Source organism: Rana temporaria, chromosome 1 (genome assembly GCF_905171775.1).
Source record: "Rana temporaria chromosome 1, aRanTem1.1, whole genome shotgun sequence".
NCBI classification, from domain to species: domain Eukaryota; kingdom Metazoa; phylum Chordata; class Amphibia; order Anura; family Ranidae; genus Rana; species Rana temporaria.
In genome coordinates this window covers 168,761,122-168,779,938 of record NC_053489.1, presented here as the reverse complement: position 1 = coordinate 168,779,938, position 18,817 = coordinate 168,761,122, and the positions used below count along the sequence as shown (strand labels likewise).

The 18,817-nt window shown below is 41.7% G+C and overlaps 1 protein-coding gene across 1 annotated transcript in view; it reads right to left on the bottom strand.

The window, feature by feature from the left end:
• Positions 1 to 18,817, bottom strand: part of FBXO21 (F-box protein 21) — a 70,379-nt gene that overhangs the window by 37,608 nt on the left and 13,954 nt on the right. Inside the window, exons 3-7 of the mRNA XM_040345911.1 lie at positions 18,398 to 18,495; positions 14,408 to 14,529; positions 12,123 to 12,269; positions 9,395 to 9,531; positions 1,681 to 1,817 (exon numbers count right to left, since the gene is read on the bottom strand). Coding sequence (XP_040201845.1) covers positions 1,681 to 1,817; positions 9,395 to 9,531; positions 12,123 to 12,269; positions 14,408 to 14,529; positions 18,398 to 18,495 — 641 coding nt within the window. The remainder of the gene's footprint in view (positions 1 to 1,680; positions 1,818 to 9,394; positions 9,532 to 12,122; positions 12,270 to 14,407; positions 14,530 to 18,397; positions 18,496 to 18,817) is intronic.

The window sequence follows — 18,817 nt, the reverse complement described above, 5'->3', positions numbered from 1 at the left end:
TGGCTCCCAATGGAGTGAGCTACATTGATGGGTAAAAGATGCCAATACCTTAGCGATTACTTTGGTTAGTAATAATTTGCTACAAATAGTTAGTAACCTCTAACAATTTTAGTAGCAGAAATTAGCTACTTAAAATTTGTGTAGCATAAGCCTATTCAGGCGATTGGCAGCAAGTGGCGAAACCCCAAGTGGTGACCTCTTCGTAGCAAAAGATTAAAATAGTGTATCCCTAGACTAAATCATTAACAGCCACTGAAATACTGGATTGGGATTCTGGACCTACATACTTGTTTCAGATGTGTAATTCGCCAAGTAGTGAATCCAGAATAAAAACCCGGGAACGTCTAACTTTAACTCAAGTCAGCAATGGCAGCTCCCAAATTTATAACCCGACAACTGTCCATAAGATGGAATTTGCTTAGCTTAATGTCATTAAAACATGATACCAAATTCCCTCTGATCGCAGTCGCATTTAGGCCCAGATTCACGTAGATCGGCGCATCTTTGAGCGGGCGTAACGTATCCTATTTATGTTACGCCTCCGCAACTTAGACGGGCAAGTGCAGTATTCTGAAAGCACTTGCTCCGTAAGTTGCGGCGGCGTAGCGTAAATAGGCCGGCGTAAGCCCGCCTAATTCAAATGTGGAACAGGAGGGCGTGTTTTATGTAAATGTTATGTGACCTGACGTGATTGACGTTTTTAACGAACGACGCATGCGCCGTCCGTGGACATAGCCCTGTGTGCATTGCTCCAAATACGCCGCAAGGACGTATTGGTTTTGACGGGAACGTAAATTACGTCCAGCCCCATTCACGGACAACTTACGCAAAATTTTCAAAATTTGACCCGGGAACGACATACATACTTAACATTGGTACGCCGCATGTACGCCTCATATAGCAGGGGTAAATTTACTCCGGGAAAAGCCTAACGTAAACGGCGTATCTGTACTGTGTCGGCCGGGCGTACGTTCGTGAATTTGCGTATCTAGCTGATTTACATATTTCTAGGCGTAAATCAGCGTACACGCCCCTAACGGCCAGCGTAAATATGCAGTTAAGATCCGACGGCGTAAGGGACTTACGCCGTTCGGATCTAATACAAATCTATGCGTAACTGATTCTAAGAATCAGGCGCATAGATACGACAGCTCAGACTCAGAGATACGATGGCGTATCTGGAGATAGGCCCAGATTCTTAAAGGAGATACGACGGCGTAAGTGTCCAGAGCTCTGACTACTGAGATTTCTACAGTGCCAGAAAAAAAGTGCTCTTATTTCATATGCAAGATATTCTACTTTAAAATCAAATGAAGTTGGTTTATTTGCCTTGCCACAGACTTTATAAAACTAACTAGTCATGTCCACAATATATAGGAGCTATGGTTAATTATGGTGCAAATGGAATACTATGTGGTCTAGCAATCTTCATCTATAACAACCCTAACACTGCTGAAGTACAGCACCTACAAAGAATAAGCAAAATAGATATGCAACATTTGTTTAATAAATGTTTTAAAGTTAGGAGTATAAAAGTTGTCTTTTACCTGCATTTAATGGTTTGACTGCTGCAGACTTCTCCTTCCTAGCAGATTTGAGTAAAATGTATTAATCTGGTCAGAAATGTTCCAACCAGCCCAAAATGTATGACCTATAGAGTTATAGGAAAGAGTTTCTTACCCACGGGTACCTTGGCACCATCTTAGCATGAAATGATGAGGAAAATTGACTGGCTCCAGAAAAACTCCCAGGCGCATAGCAAGTGTGAGATAGAGTACGCAGAGGCTTATGGGGATTCCTGTCTTATTAATTAGAACCTTAAAAAAAAAAAAAAAAAAACATTTTTAAAGAATAACTCTGCCAAGCATTGTTTCCATCTGTTCTCACAACATAATGTATCCATAACCCTAGGAGTTCTGACAGAATAGCAGGTACAAACAGACCATTTTAGTGCCCAGGCAACATAATCACTTTATACATGAAACATGAAGATTGCAGTTGCTGATGTCTCATTCTGCACTTGCTAGGTGCCTAGCTTTCAGGTTCCCATTCTTACTTTAGTACTTTGAGTCAGTAAACCTGTACAAGTATTTTTAAAAGGACCATTGGCTTTGGCTATTCTCCTGGTATGTATGCCATTTGCAGGTGAGTGGCTTAAAAAGTACTGAACACAGTGAATCAGCATAGCAGCAAGTCAACCAGCATTTTCAGAAGGTGGTAAGCAATGGCAGATCTCATATATCTCTGAGAAAACGTTTGCTTTGAATAACATACAACGTGTATAGAAAATAATCACCTTTAAAAAAATCACATTGTGTTGCTTTGCAGCCAGAAATGAAGACAGACACAGTGCATGATTTATCCAGCTGTATTTACGCAGTAGAACTCATAACATCCAATAAAAGATAACACCAACATGTCAGATAAAAATAAAAACAAGTTTAAAAACAGAATCACTGAGTTGGAAAAAGGATCACCCCCTTATGTCAGTATTTTGTTGAATTACCTTTTGGTTTAATTACAACCTTTAGTCTGCACATCTAGACTCTGCAATATTTGCTCACTCTTCTTTGCAGAACTGCTCAAGTTTAGTTTAATTTAAAAGGTGATCATTTGTGGACTGCAGCCTTCAAGTCATTCCACAGATTTTCAATGGGGTTTAAGTCTGGGCTCTGACTAGGCCATTCACCTTTTGTTCTCCTTCAACCATTGTGTGATCATTTTAGTTGTGTGCTTTGGGTCATTGTCATGATGGAAGGTAAACCTTCTTCCCATTGACAACTTTCTGTCAATGAGGGTAGCAGATTTTCCTCAAGAATTTGATGGTATTTTGCCCCATCCATTTTCCCTTCTATCCTGACAAGTGCTCCAGTGCCTACTACAGAGAAATATCCCCATAACACGATATTACCACTTCCATGCTTTACTTCAATACAGCTCACATCCAAATAGTGTTATTTGGATGTGAGCTGTATTGAATTTCCACCAGACATATCATTTGGTGTTGAGGCCAAATAATTTGATTTTAGTCTCATGTGACCAAAACACCTTTTTACATGTGGCCTCAAAATCTTCAAGGTGCGTTTTGGCAAAGCTCAGTCGTGACTGCATGTGGCCTTTCTTGAGAAGCTTTTTTCCTGCATACAAGCCACACATGTGGAGAATTTGTGATATTGTTGTCACATGCACACAATGACCACTTTGCCATAAATTCCTGCAACTGCTTCAGAGTTGCTGTAGGCCTCTTTGTAGCCTCCGACCAGTTTCCTCTTGGCTCTTTCATCCAGTTTGGAGTGACGTCCTGATCCAAGGAGAGTCTAGGAGGGGGGGTGGCGTGGTGATCCTTTTTCCAACTCAGTGATTCTGTTTTTTTTTTATAACATGTTGGTGTTATATCTTTCACTTGGATGTTATAAGTTGCACTAAATACAGCTGTATTGAACAAAAAGGCTGCAAAGCGACAAAATGTGGTCATTTTAAAAAGGGGGATGATTCTTTTCTATACCCACTTTATATTATACAGTATCCACTCTGAACTGCTGGCATGCTATAGGACACCTTTTTTCCCTAAAAAGATGCCATAAAAGTCATATTGGTTCATAATCACTAATACAGCTAAATATAAAATCTCCCTAGCATTATCATACAGAAACCAGATCTGTGACAACACAAGCCAAGACAACACAAAAAATATTAATTTTGTACTTTCTTGGGATCAGTTAAGGGACACAGGAAATTCATTGACGTGTGGAATTATATGCATCTGCTATCAGGAAAGGGCACAGTCAAAGAAAACACTTTTTAGGTTCACTATAAATCAGCCAACAAAAACATCCTGCTTCTGTTTTGTGAGCAAGCACTACATACAGCCAGGACATAAAGGGGTGGGATCTGTGCTCCTAAATGGATTACAAGAAAATGATTTTACTGTAAACACAAAAATCTTATTTTGTCGGCCATTGAGGGACACAGGGATATAGAAGTTTGTAGACATGTGGGATGTCCAAAAGCAACCCAACTGAGGGGTGGACATCAGCCACTGAGAGATCTAACGGATGTGGAAGAGAAAATATTAGAAGAGTTTTCAAAGAAATAATTAGCCAAAAGTGGCAAAAGAAAAAATAGGGAAGGAATATGGAAATGGCAAATATGAACTTCAACAAAGTGGAGGAGGCTAACCTTAGTGCTGTCAAGCGATTAAAATTTCTAATCGCGATTAATCGCATTAATGTCATAGTTAACTCACGATTAATCGCGCGATTAAGGAGGTTCACCCTTTAAAACATTTTTTTTTTTTTTTATTATTTTTTTTTTTTTTTTTTATAATATTAAATTGTGTTTTTTTATTTTTTTACATTTTGATCACTTTTATTGCTGTCACAAGGAATGTAAACATCCCTTGTGACAGCAATAGGTGGTGACAGGTACTCTTTATGGAGGGATCGGGGGTCTAAAAAGACCTCCGAGCCCTCCTTTGCACTTCAAAGTATTCAGATCGCCGAAAACGTAGATTCTGAATACTGTGTACTTTTTTAAATCCGACGACATTGGCAGCCGAGAAACCCAGAAGTGACGTCATGAGCCGCTTCCGTGGTTTCAATACGGAGACTGAATCAAAGCCGTTTACGGCTTAGTGTCAGTCTCCGCCTGAACACAGAAGGCGCCGGATGGAGGATCGGGTCTCCCGGTGGGACGGGAGGCCCGGTCAGAGCGGCGAAAGGCGGCGGGAGGGGGGGGGGGGATGTCCCCTCCCGCTCCTCCGGCATAACAACCGAGCGGCTTTTAGCCGCATCGGTTGTTATGTTTGGATAGCCGATCGCCCGCTCTAAACAACGGTACCGGGATGATGCCTGCGGCTGCAGGCATCATCCCGGTATAACCCCCGAACGTTAATCGCGCGATAAAAAAATTTACGGCGTTAACATGGGTTTGTGTTAACGCCGTTAACGCGTTTAACTGACAGCAATATATATATATATATATATATATATATATATATATATATATATATATATACACACATATATACACACACACTCTGGTTGCAGGAAAGAAATTCACACCATCTATGGCCTGCCTACAAATAAGGTGAGCGGTGAATTCACTTAATGGTGAGCACAACACTCATGCAGAGTAGAGTGTTACACACATAGGGCCCGATTCTCGTAGTTTGGCGTATTTTTGTGCGGGCGTAACGTATCCTATTTACGTTAAGCCTCCGCAACTTAGACGGGCAAGTGCTGTATTCTCAAAGCACTTGCTCCGTAAGTTGCGGCGGCGTAGCATAAATAGGCCGGCGTAAGCCTGCCTAAATCAAATTTGGAACAGGGGGGCATGTTTTATGTAAATAACTTGTGACCCGACGTGATTGAAGTTTTTCACGAACGGCACGAATATCCCAGTGTGCATTGCTCCAAAATACGCCACAAGGACATATTGGTTTCGACGTGAACGTAAATGACGTCCAGCCCCATTCACGGACGACTTAGGCAAATGACGTAAAAAATTCAAAATTCGACGCGGGAACGACGTCCATACTTAACATTGGTACGCCGCATGTATGCCTCATATAGCAGGGGTAACTTTACGTCGGGAAAAGCCTAACGTAAACGGTGTATCTGTACTGCGTCGGCCGGGCGTATGTTCGTGAATTTGCGTATCTAGCTGATTTACATATTTCTAGGCGTAAATCAGCGTACACGCCCCTAGCGGCCAGCGTAAATATGCAGTTAAGATCCGACGGCGTAAGAGACTTATGCCGGTCGGATCTAATAGAAATCTTTGCGTAACTGATTCTAAGAATCAGGCGCATAGATACGACAGCTCAGACTCAGAGATACGACGGCGTATCTGGAGATACGCCGTCGTATCTCCTTTGAGAATCTGGGCCATAGTGTATGGGAACAAAAACGTGCCAAGATGCAGTTGTAAATATGTGATTGCAATACATGATTTACAGCACTGGGACTATGGACTCACTTCCAGCAAATGTATGCACTTTATAGTTTTTTTTTTTTTTTAATAGCACTGGGATTGTGAATTTAATTACTATTCAAAGTACTTTTATTGATTTGCAGATACACTTATGTGATGAATGCACTTTATTGATTATTTATAGCATTTAGATTTGTGGATTTAGTTATCAGTATTGAAGCGTTTCAGGATTATATAAGGTCGTGCATTCATTCATTTATTAAGTTGCAGTACATTACATAGACATATATAACTTTTTGATTTGCAGCACTGGGACTGTGGATTGTATTCACTATTTTTATGTATGCATTTCACATATAAAGGGTACATGTTTAGGCGTGAGCAGCCACCCACAGTATTTAGTGCATTAGGTGATTGCTTTGTATTGGTAGCGCAGGAGATTTTGTTCACATAGTACTTACTAGGATATTGTTGTCCCTTATAGAGGCACACTTGCTGAGGCATAGAGTACAGACCAAAAGTTTGGACACACCTTCTCATTCAAAGAGTTTTCTTTATTTTCATGACTATGAAAATTGTAGATTCACACTGAAGGCATCAAAACTATGAATTAACACATGTGGAATTATACATAACAAAAACGTGTGAAACAACTGAAAATATATTTCATATTCTAGGTTCTTCAAAGTAGCCACCTTTTGCAGTAGACACATCTCTAGAACTGTTAGGAGGAGACTGTGTGAATCAGGCCTTCGTGGTAGAATATCTGCTAGGAAACCACTGCTAAAGAAAGGCAACAAGCAGAAGAGACTTGTTTGGGATAAAGAACACAAGGAATGGACATTAGACCAGTGGAAATCTGTGCTTTGGTCTGATGAGTCCAAACTTGAGATCTTTGGTTCCAACCCCCGTGTCTTTGTGCGACGCAGAAAAGATGAACGGATGGACTCTACATGCCTGGTTCCCACCGTGAAGCATGGAGGAGGAGGTGTGATGGTGTGGGGGTGCTTTGCTGGTGACACTGTTGCGGATTTATTCAAAATTGAAGGCATACTGAACCAGAATGGCTACCACAGCATCTTGCAGCGGCATGCTATTCCATCCGGTTTGCGTTTAGTTGGACCATCATTTATTTTTCAAACAGGACAATGACACCAACACACCTCCAGGCTGTGTAAGGGCTATTTGACCAAGAAGGAGAGTGATGGGGTGCTGCGTCAGGTGACTACCTCTTGAAGCTCATCAAGAGAATGCCAAGAGTGTGCCAAGCAGTAATCAAAGCAAAAGGTGGCTACTTTGCAGAACCTAGAATATGAAATATATTTTCAGTTGTTTCATACTTTTTTTGTTATGTATAATTCCACATGTGTTAATTCATAGTTTTGATGCCTTCAGTGTGAATCTACAATTTTCATAGTCATGAAAATAAAGAAAACTCTTTGAATGAGAAGAAGGTGTGTCCAAACTTTTGGTCTGTACTGTACTTAGACATAGAGATCTCAGCAACACGGGAATGTACTCCTGATTTGAAAGTGAAAATCACTCTGCGGCTAACGAAAACAGCGCACAAGTGATGGGATAGCACTACGTACAAAGCAGTACACTCATCGCCACATTCCAGGATTTTGCTGCCCCTTATGGAGGCATGTTCACCTCAGTTTTCTTACAGATAGAGAGAGCAGAAACCATTGTAGATCACACATGTACTTCTGCTTTAAACTGGGGAGCATTCGGATGTGAACAAACACAGTACATAGTGGTAAAGAACGGGTCACTAGCAGAGCCTAGTTCTCGAAGGTCACATTCCAGTCAGCTGTCGTCCCCCGTGGGCGTTACTCACAATGGAGTATTTAGAGACAGGGTCACACAACTGCTGTGCTACAATTTTGGACCCGTGGAGCACTCTGAGGCTAATGAGCTAGACACAAGATATCTAGGGATCATACGAGTTCAGTGCCCAAAGATCACATTACAGTCAATCCCCCCAATTTTCAATCCAGTACAGCCTTTTGGTTATTGCCTAGGATAAGCTGACAAGGATACCTGTGGTGGAGAGACTTGCTTTAACAGCATACACATATCTTGAGTAAAGTAAAGTAAAATATATACACGAACATTGAGAATGTTGATAGAAAAAGAAAAGACAAAAATAGAAACATACCAAGCTCGGGCCCAACTATGGATGTCAACCAAGCCATATAGTAAAGATGCTACGATTAAGCCCAATACAGGAGAAACGCGTCAGTGGGGCATGAAGAACGGATGGGGACTGTAGCTGAAGTCAGAACTTTATGACTTGGCTAACATTCACAGAGCGAGCCTAAGCTTAGTATGCTTGTTGAAGGGTGGAGTGGGACATGCTCTGTGATGGACAGGCACCTGGAGCAGAGGAAGCACCAACAGGACATTACACAGGAGGCTTTCAGCGGCGCCATTTACACAATGCAAAAGACAAAACATTTTTTTTACCTCAGCTGAGCTGAGGAAATAGTCCCCATCCTCCTAGGACAAAAGCAAAAACTGAGGTATGACGGCTAAGGCAGGGTTTGACAAATTTGCTTGGAATCTAGGAGCCAGCTAAAAAAGTTATGAGCCAGAAAACGCACCCCGTCCCGACGAGCTTGCGCGCAGAAGCGAACACATACGTGAGCAGCGCCCGCATATGTAAACGGTGTTCAAACCACACATGTGAGGTATCGCCGCGATTGGTAGAGCGAGAGCAATAATTCTAGCCCTAGACCTCCTCTGTAACTCAAAACATGCAACCTGTAGATTTTTTTAAACGTTGCCTATGAAGATTTTAAAGGGTAAAAGTTTGACGCCATTCCACGAGTGGATGCAATTTTGAAGTGTGACATGTTGGGTATGAATTTACTCGGCGTAACATTATCTTTCATAATATTAAAAAAAATGGGGATAACTTTACCGTTGTCTTATTTTTTAATTTAAAAAAAGTGTATTTTTTTCCCAAAAAAGTGCGATTGTAAGACCGCTGCGCAAATACGGCGTGACAGAAAGTATTGCAACGATCACCATTTTATTCTCTAGGGTGTTAGGATAAAAAAAATATATATAAATGTTTGGGGGTTCTAATTAGAGGGAAGAAGATGGCAGTGAAAAATAGTGAAAAATGACATTAGAATTGCTGTTTAACTTGTAATGCTTAACTTGTAATACCAACGGCTCACCACCAGATGGCCCACCTTCCAAGCCAAGTCGCCAGGACACTATTTCTAGTCGCCATGGCGACCAGGATTTGTCGAGCCCTGGGCTAAGGGAGCGGTTACAGTGGAAAGGCCTTTAACATTTGTTGATCAATGTCCACCTCCTGAAGTAAGCTGCATAAAACCCCACATTTCTATGAATTCTCCTCATGTCCCTCAATGGAGGGTAACGAAATCAAGTTTACTTATACAAGCGATGATTGCCAAAAGATCACACAAACTCTTCATATTCCTACCTGGTGCATATAGGAATTAAGAGGGTTATAGAAATCTGATACATTTCCTTGAAACTTCAGGTCAACAAAGAGGACATGATTTAGAGCATCCAGTGCCTCCCCCTGTAGATCAAGGTCTTCAATGAGAGATCTACCACCTATAAAGATAGAGGAAAATATATATTAGAAGATAGGATTGTATATATGACTATAATAAGGCCTCATGCACACAGGACTTTTGCAGCTGCTCCTATTTTTTTTTCTGCCTCCAAACTCACCTGCATGTTGGCCTATGTGCCCATTCACACATGGGCTTTTAGCAGTATTTAGTGGCAGGAAAAAAAAAAAAAATCAATTGTTTTCGGTATAACCAGCCTGTTTTTGTACAATTACTGCCACCAGCTATAGCCACCAACAGTATTCAGACAAGGCAGAAGCCTCTCGCTGTCAGAATACAATAGTGCAGATAATTCCTCTATCAACACTCACTGGGGGGTTATTTACGAAAGGCAAATCCACGTTGCTCTACAAAGTGCACTAGGAAGTGCAGTCACTGTAAATCTGAGGGGCAGATCTGAGATGAGGGGAAGCTCTGCTGATTTTATCATCCAATCATGTGCAAGCTAAAATTATGTTTTTTATTTTCCTTGCATATCCCCCTTGGATCTACAGCGACTGCACTTCCAAGTGCACTTGCAGTGCAAAGTGGATTTTCCTTTAGTAAATAACCCCCACTGTGTTAATGGAGGAATGGTGCAATTTTCTTATCTTCAACTCATGGTTAATGGAAAGAAAATTGCATAATCTATGCCTCTACTGGGAGTGTCCAATTACTCTCTGTGGTCGCCAAATATCTCCACTGCTCCTTTCAGCTCCCTACAAAACCTTTTATGTAGCTGAACATATGGGGGAATTCATAAGGGAATACTATAGAGCAGGGATATGCAATTAGCGGACCTCCAGCTGTTGCAGAACTACAAGTCCCATGAGGCATAGCAGAATTCTGACAGCCAGAAGCATTACAACCAGAGGCAGAGGCATGATGGGACTTGTAGTTTTGCAACAGCTGGAGGTCCGCTAATTGCATAACCCTGCTATAGAGTGTCACTTGAGTGACAGCTCTCAGTTTGCAGGAGCTTCTGATATCACATACAAGATGGGGGCCCAGCAGCAGTACAGGGCAGAGCATCCATAAAATATGTTAAATGAACATATAATCTTATAGAAAGATGTTGGTTAATTGGCAACAGGGTTTCAGTAATGTACTTGTCACATAAAAAAAAAAAAAAAAAAAAAAAAAAAAAAAAAGGGGGGGGGGGGGGGGGCCAGTACTAGTAGTAGGTATAAAAGTACAGTTGACATTAGCCATTAGTTAACCACTTCAATACAGGGCATTTTCACCCCCTTCCTTCCCCCATTTTTCAGCTTTCAGCACTGTCGCATTTTGAATGACAATTGCGTGGTCATGCTACACTGTACCCATACGACATTTTTCATCCTTTTTTTTCCCCACAAATAGAGCTTTCTATTGGTGGTATTTGATCACCTCTGGCTTGTTTATATTTTGAGCTTCAAAAAAAAAAAAAAAAAAAAAAAAAAAAGGGGAGAAAAAGTTGAAAAACAAAAACAAACAAACAAAAAAAAAAAAAACATGTTTTTCCTTGTTTCTGTTATGAAGTTTTGTAAATAAGTACATTTTCTCATTCACAGATGAGGCAGCATTGATGAGGTGGCACTAATATGCACGGATAGGCAGCACTGATGTGGGATCAATAACATGCATTACTGATGGGCACTGACTGGCATTACTAATGGGCACTGATTGGCATACAGGTGGGCATCACTGGTGGGGTATTGCTGATGGGTCTTCACTGAAAATCAATGCGCCGATTATCAGAGCAGACCCCCCTTACATCAGGAGAGCCACCGATTGGCTCTCCTCTACCCGCCCCTTGTGAGCACGAATGGAGGAAAGCGGATACATGGCACTTTCTAGTTACCACTGTGGATGGATGTGATCAGCTGCGATTGGATACAGCTGATCGCCTGGTAAAGAGCATACGTCAGAGGCGCTTTACCTAGATCAGAGATGCAGCGTGTTGGATCGACACACTACGAATCGCTGCCTGGGAGCGCGCGAGTGCAGCTTATCCTGCTGGACGTCATATGACACCCAGTCAGGATAATGCAACCAAGTTCCGGCCATCATTCTGCTATATGGCGGGCGGGAAGTGGTTAAAATATCTACAGCAGCTTTCATTGTTTCTTCAGTCCAAATACAAGACTGGTGCTTGCCTTACAAACAATACTATCGGAAGACTGCTTAAGTTATCATACCGATGAGCCAATAGGAATGGTTGGGCGAAGAGCATACTACTCCGGCACATTTAAGATTATTGGTCAAAGCACAGGTTTAAAAAAAGGATACCGGAAGAGCTGTTCAAAGGCAATAAGAGACACAAAAGCAAAACTTAGGTGGCACTCAGGTAGGTGCGAGTGCAGGTAGGACCAGGAACTCGTCCTAGCTCCAAGCTGCAGCAGGAAAACATCCATAAGCTACACATCATGAAGAAGACCCATGTGCATGAAACAAGATAAATGGCAGTCTCCAGCCAGGCCACACCCCCAACACATTTTGCTCCACCACATAGAGCTTTATCATGGGGAACAACACAAAAACAGCTATGCATAGCAAATTAACTGCCCCATGTTTTAAAATGAGATTCACAATTGTGTGTACATTACAAACCTGCCTGCAGAGACAGACTAGGGTGTCTACTGTTCTTCATACTCAGGTAAACTTTCACCTTTCTCAAGATATCTTCAATCTGTGTTTCAATATCTGCAAAACTCACATCTCCTAGAGGATTACAGTACTGATCAATGAGAACAGCTCCTAAACACAACAAAAAGAAAAAAACGTTAAAAACAAATGCTAATGCTTTATTATTTAAATGCAACTGCAGACAAAACAATTCTATTGTTTGGATTATTTGGATTGAGTCCCCACTGGTGAAATTTCCTTTCACTGCCCCAGTGATGCAGCAGGAGTTGCAGACTATGCGGTCAATGGTAGATGTGTTCCCACTCGCAGATTTCCAGAGCACTGATTGGATGCTGGTTTTCCAATATATACGTTCAACAGAAGCTGGTCGTCAGACCGACTTCTGTCAGACAGGGAGCTGTACACATGGGGCCGGATTCAGATACCTGAGCGTATCTGTCCGGCCGGCGTAACGTATCTCTGATACGTTACGCCGCTCTAACTTTGGGCGCGAGTTCTTTATTCAGAAACAACTTGCGCCCTTAGTTACGGCGGCGTAACGTATGTATTTTGCAGGGTAAGGCCGTGTAATTCAAATGGGGATGTAGGGGGCGTGTTTTATTGAAATTTGTCTTGAACCCACGTATTTGACGTTTATTTTTGAACGGCACATGCGCCGTTCGTGAAAACATCCCAGTGCACATGCTCGAAAATCCGCTGCAAAACTTAATTGCTTTCGACGTGAACGTAAATTCCGTCCAGCCGTATTCGCGAACGACTTACGCAAATGACGTAAAAAATTCAAAATTCGATGCGGGAACGACGGCCATACTTAACATAGGATACGCCGCACATACCCCTCATATAGCAAGGGTAACTTTACGACGAAAAAAGCCGAACGCAAACGACGTAAAAAAAAAAAGCGCCGGGTGGTCGTTCGTTTCTGAATCGGCGTAAATCCTAATTTGCATTTTCCTCGCGTAAAACATACAGAAGCGCCACCCAGCGGCCAGCCTGAAATTGCAGACTGACTGACAGATCCGACGGTGTAAGAGACCTGGCGGATCTTAGGGATATCTATGCGTAACTGATTCTATGAATCAGGCGCATAGATACAACCGAGCACAATCAGAGATACGACGGCGTATCAGGAGATACGCTGTCGTATCTCTTTCTGAATCTGGCCCATGGATTGAAAGTCGTCCAGTTTCTGACAAACGGACTATTTTTTGCCGATTTCCAGCCCATGTGTACCCGGTCTTACAACTTTTATTTACAACCTGTATTATTGTCACACAAAAAGCATATAATAAGCATATGTATACAAGCACAGCAGCCAAAGCTCATTAAGCTGTACTTCCCCTGTGAATCACAGGAGTGTAGTCCGTTCTGCACTTCTGTGACCTGTTTTCAGCAGACAGCTGTCAGCTGACATCACAGAACCGGTCCAGGCTTGGGAAAGATCCTGACATTATCGGGAAAGATTGCCAGCAGCTCCCACCCCTCCACAGCCCAGTGCTCCAGTGAGTGCAGGAATGGGGGGGGGGGGGGCAGAGCAGACAGCAGTGAATGACAGTCTTCAGCTCTCTGCTCAGGGATCCCTGAGAACCGAGCGATTGGCTGTGTTTGATCGCTCAGTTCCCAGTGTGAGGCCGCGTACACACGGTCGATCTATCCGATGAGAATGGTCCGACGGACCGTTTTCATCGGTTCACCGCTGAAGCGGCCTGATGGTCTGATGTGACCGATGGGGCGTACACACGGACGGTTTGGACCGATGAAATTGAACTTCGGTCCGTTTTCATCGGTTTGAACCGATCGTGTGTACACGGCCTCAGAGTCAGTGGTGACCAGATTCAGCATAGGCAAGTATGATTCTGCAATAACAAAAAATACTCACACTTCTCTTTTAAGCCGGCCATATATAGACTGAAATTCGGATAGTTCAGCAGAGACCGCCAAGGTTCAATCCGAGTATGGGCAGGCTTATTGTACCAAAGTCGATCCATCAATCAACTTGGGTGCAGCCAGCCTGTTGGATTTTTCTACATGCAATTACTGCTGGTGGCTAGCTGTAATCATTGCATTCACCCTGCCCCCCTTCCCTTGCCAGCAGAACACAATAGCGCTGCAGGATGCATTTCCCCATTAATACTGTGACAATGGGGGAATCCAAATTTTTTTTAATCATTTATGGGCTGCCTTAGTTTTAACACTTTTAGGTCAGAAAAGTAAATGAAAGCGCAGAAGCAAAATGAAAAATAAAATACCTTCTAGAATGTTTTGTTGGTCTGCAGGTCTTTGAAGGAACTCTTTAAATTTAGACATGGTAGACTCTTGGCGCATGCAATATAGAATCTTCTTTGCACAATACTTCTGTATAAAACACTTCCTAGAATTAAAAATTGGTCATCAGCTGAACTTTATGTTAAAACATAAAACTTTTCCAGGTGCCCTTTAATGCAAGAACTACGGGCCAGATTCACATAGAATTGCGGCGGCGTAACGTATCGTAGATACGTTACACCGCCGCAAGTTTTCATCGCAAGTGCCTGATTCACCAAGCACTTGCGTGAAAACTTACGCTGGCAGCCTCTGGCGTAAGCCCGCGTAATTCAAAGGGGCGTGTGCCATTTAAATTAGGCACGCTCCCGCGCCGGACCTACTGCGCATGCTCCGTTTTGAAATTCCCGCCGTGCTTTGCGCGAAGTGACGTCATTTTTTCAAACGCGACGACGTGCGTAGCGTACTTTCGTATTCCCGGACGTTTTACGCAAGACAAAATTTTTTTTTCAATTTCAACGCGGGAACGACGGCCATACTTTAAACAGCACATACGTGTGCTGTCTAAAGTTAGGGCAGGTCAAACGACGCCTAAAATTGCGACAAGAAACTATACTAGCGACGACGTACCGAACGCGAAAATCCGTTGTGGATCGCCGTAACTGCTAATTTGCATACCCGACGCTGGAATACGACGCAAACTCCACCCAGCGGCGGCCACGGTACTGCATCCTAAGATCCGACAGTGTAAAACAATTACACCTGTCGGATCTAAGCGCTATCTATGCGTAACTGGTTCTATGAATCAGTCGCATAGATACTCTGAGATATGACAGAGTATCTGAGATACTCCGTCGTATCTCCGCTGTGAATCTGGCCCTACATTCTTTTTAGGATTCATTCACAACAACATATTGTACTCCTGTGGTCTTTCCTCAAAGACTGTAAAACTGAATTACTATAACACAACTATCTACGGTTATTGAATTTGGTGGTTTCCATAAAAGCAGAACTTTTGGTGCACATTACTTACAAATTGGTCACATCTTTTTCTTTTTCAGTTGCATGAAAACAAATAATGTGCAAAGCAAGTTTGTTTTGTTTAGAATGAAGCCACAACTTGAGTAGAAAAGCTTTTCCCTGGCCAGCATGCTGCAGAGAGCCCTTGCTCTCCGTGTTAGGCAGTGGGCTCTCTGCAGAGGTCCAACACTCCCCTCTTTTGGTTCAGACCTAAACCCCCACAATCAGAAAAGATCATAAAATCCCAGATGACTGATAAACTAAAATAAAGTCAACGTGGTGTTTTAACAATGCTCCAGACACCTAGCATTTTCAGAAGTAGGTCTGTAAATTGTGTTTTTTTCCCCCTCTATACAGGTTTCCACAAATCTACAAAATAAATACATTTCTACATTGTTTCAAATGGGGATTTTGTTTGGTAGAACCCCCAATTATGAATAAATTACCAGTGGAAGCAAAAGTGGATCTCCTGAGTCTAACAAAAGTGTCTTCTGGTGCACACATGACACTGTCTAGTAGAGCTAGACGAATCTCGAAAAAAATGAGAATCACAAGATTCTGAAGATGCTTAGAATAAAGATCACGATTCTAAAGAACTTTATTTTACATATTTATAACCCATTAACATTAGGTTCAAACAAGATGGCAATACAATAAGACATAATACTCTTTGCTTCAATCAAATTTAAAGAAAATGTAAATAAAATTAATCTTACGTGTAAAAAAAAAAAAAAAAAAAAAATAATAATAATAATAATACCATTACGTTTTTTTTTTAGTACTCGCCGATACCAATTACCGATACCTAACTTTTTTGTTTACACTTCAGTGGTCAGCAATGACCATTGAAAAGTTAATTTTACAAATGATATATACATTTTTTATTTTGCACTTTTTTTCAATGTAAAACGTGTAAATATATGTTTAAGGTGTAAAAATATTAATGAACAAAGCAAACAAACAAAAAAAAAAGGTTTAATTGTTAATAGTTTATAAAATAGAAGTACATCGGCAGGAAAATAAAAATTAAATGGAGGAGAATAAAGATTTAATAAGGCTGATTAGAGTAAATTAAAGGGTAAGTCCACCTTTACAGAAAACTCTGTAAGGTGAACTTACACAGGTCCCCCTCTTCGCCCCCCCCCCCCTCCCCGGTCCCGCTGACCTGCTGAACAGCAGCCACATAGCCTTTCCTTTCAGCTCTGAAGAAGATGCGAGGATGGAGAGATGATTTCTAAGCCCCGGGCTCCTGGCGCAGATATACGGGGGCATAGACCCGGAAAGTGCGACAGTACAGGTAAGCAGGACCGGGGGGCGAGGAGGGGTACCTGTGTAAGTTCACCTTACAGATTTTTTTCTAAAAGGTGAACTTACCCTTTAATTTACTCTAATTAGCCTTATTAGCTCCATATTCTACTCCTCCATTTTTATGTACTTCTATTTTATAAACTATTAATAATTAAAAAAAAAAAAAAAAATTTGTTTGCTTTGTTCATTAATATTTTTACACCTTTAACATATATTTACATGTTTCACATAAAAAAAAAAAGCGAAAAAAGAAAAAAAATTATATATCATTTGTAAAATAACTTTTCAATGCTTTTTACCATTGCTGACAGCTGAAGTGTAAACACAAAAGTTGCAGTAGGTATCGGTAATTGGTATTGGCGAGTACTAAAAAAAAAAAAAATTATATATATAAAAAAATTTAAATCACATTAACAAAAATGTTAAATTAAGTCAGAATACTTCAAAACAAAAAAGCACTTTTGGGTTGTTAAGGAGCAAGTGGCCTCCACGTCCCTAACCAACGAGTCATCAGCTGTCAGTGGAATTCCCCGCTGGCAGCCGAGTGTAAACAAAAGAATGCCGGCATACATTTTTTTTTAAATAAAAACAACACACACACAACACACACTAGTACAGATTTTAAGGGTTCCTCCCCTAAAATCCATACCAGACCTAAGGAACCCCATGCCAACATTAAAAAAAATGGTGTGATGGTCCCCCCAAAATTAATATCAGACCCTTATCCCCAACATGCAGTTAGGAAAGGTGGGGGATATGAGTGGAAGCCCCCCTTCCTAAACCATACCAGGCCACATGCCCTCAATGTGGGGGATGCTTTGATTAGGACAAGGGCCTCTTCCCCACAAACCTGGCCCAGTGGTAACTTATTTGAATCTGGAAGCCCCCTTTACCAATGGGGCCCTGGCACAAGTCCACTAGGCCAGGGTTGTGGGCAAGAGGCCTGTGTCCTCATCAACAAGGGGACAAGGTGCTTTGGGGGGGGTGGTATTGTTCAGATGGGTTGGGCGCTTGCTCACCCCCCCCCCCCCTTCTTTCCTTGCCTGATGAGCTGCATGCTAGGATAGAAGGTCTGGTATGGATTTTGGGAGGGAACCCCCATGCCATTTTTAATTTTGTCATGGGGTTTCCCTCAAAATTAATTTTTCTTTTTTTTTTATATATAATGCTGCCATTCAGCTGCCAGCAGTGAATCTGATCAGTCATCAGTTGTTAAGGACGCGGTATGCCGCCCGCTCCTTAACAGCCCATTATTCACTGGTTGTTAAGGATGCCAGCGGCCACCCACTCCTTGACAACTATGTTGTTTACTAGTTGTTAAGGACACGGACGAGTGCCAGCTCCTTAACAACCAGGCTGTGCCTCCAAAGGTGGTCAAAACTGTTGCATCTAAAACATTCAGGTGCAATGATGTCTATGACCTCAATTTGCATGAAAGTTGGACCAAAAGTAGTGCATGAACAAATATTAAAACATAGGGTATGACATGTCATGCGACTTTGATGTACGAATGGAGCCTAAATCAAGCTTTGTTTTCAGGTACCAGGACAGAGATGGCAAATATATTCCCCAAATAGGTTATTGGGGAATAACTTGAATCTGACAGCCAAATGCAAAAACATCACTGTGATATCTCAATGATAACTTACCAGCTCTCTATACCAATTATAGACAATAACTCATCTTCAATGAAATGTGCAGGATGGCCCAAACTCTCAAGATCATTAAAACCTTCACAGGGCAAACGCTAATGAGAGAAAAAAAAAATAAAAAAAGTTAAGATACTTTATCGTAAAGGTTACATTCTGCATAACTCAAATATACAGTATACAAGCTAAGATTTTGAAATTCAAGAAAAACTGGCATTGTACATACACACACACACACACACACACACACACTCTCAATCTCACAAAAGTGAGCACACCCCTCACATTTTTGTTAATATTTTATTTTATCTTTTCATGTGAGAACACTGAAGAAATTACACTTTGCTACAATGTTGTGTAGTGAGTGTACAGCTTGTATAACAGTGTAAATTTGCTGTCCCCTCCAACTAACTCAACACA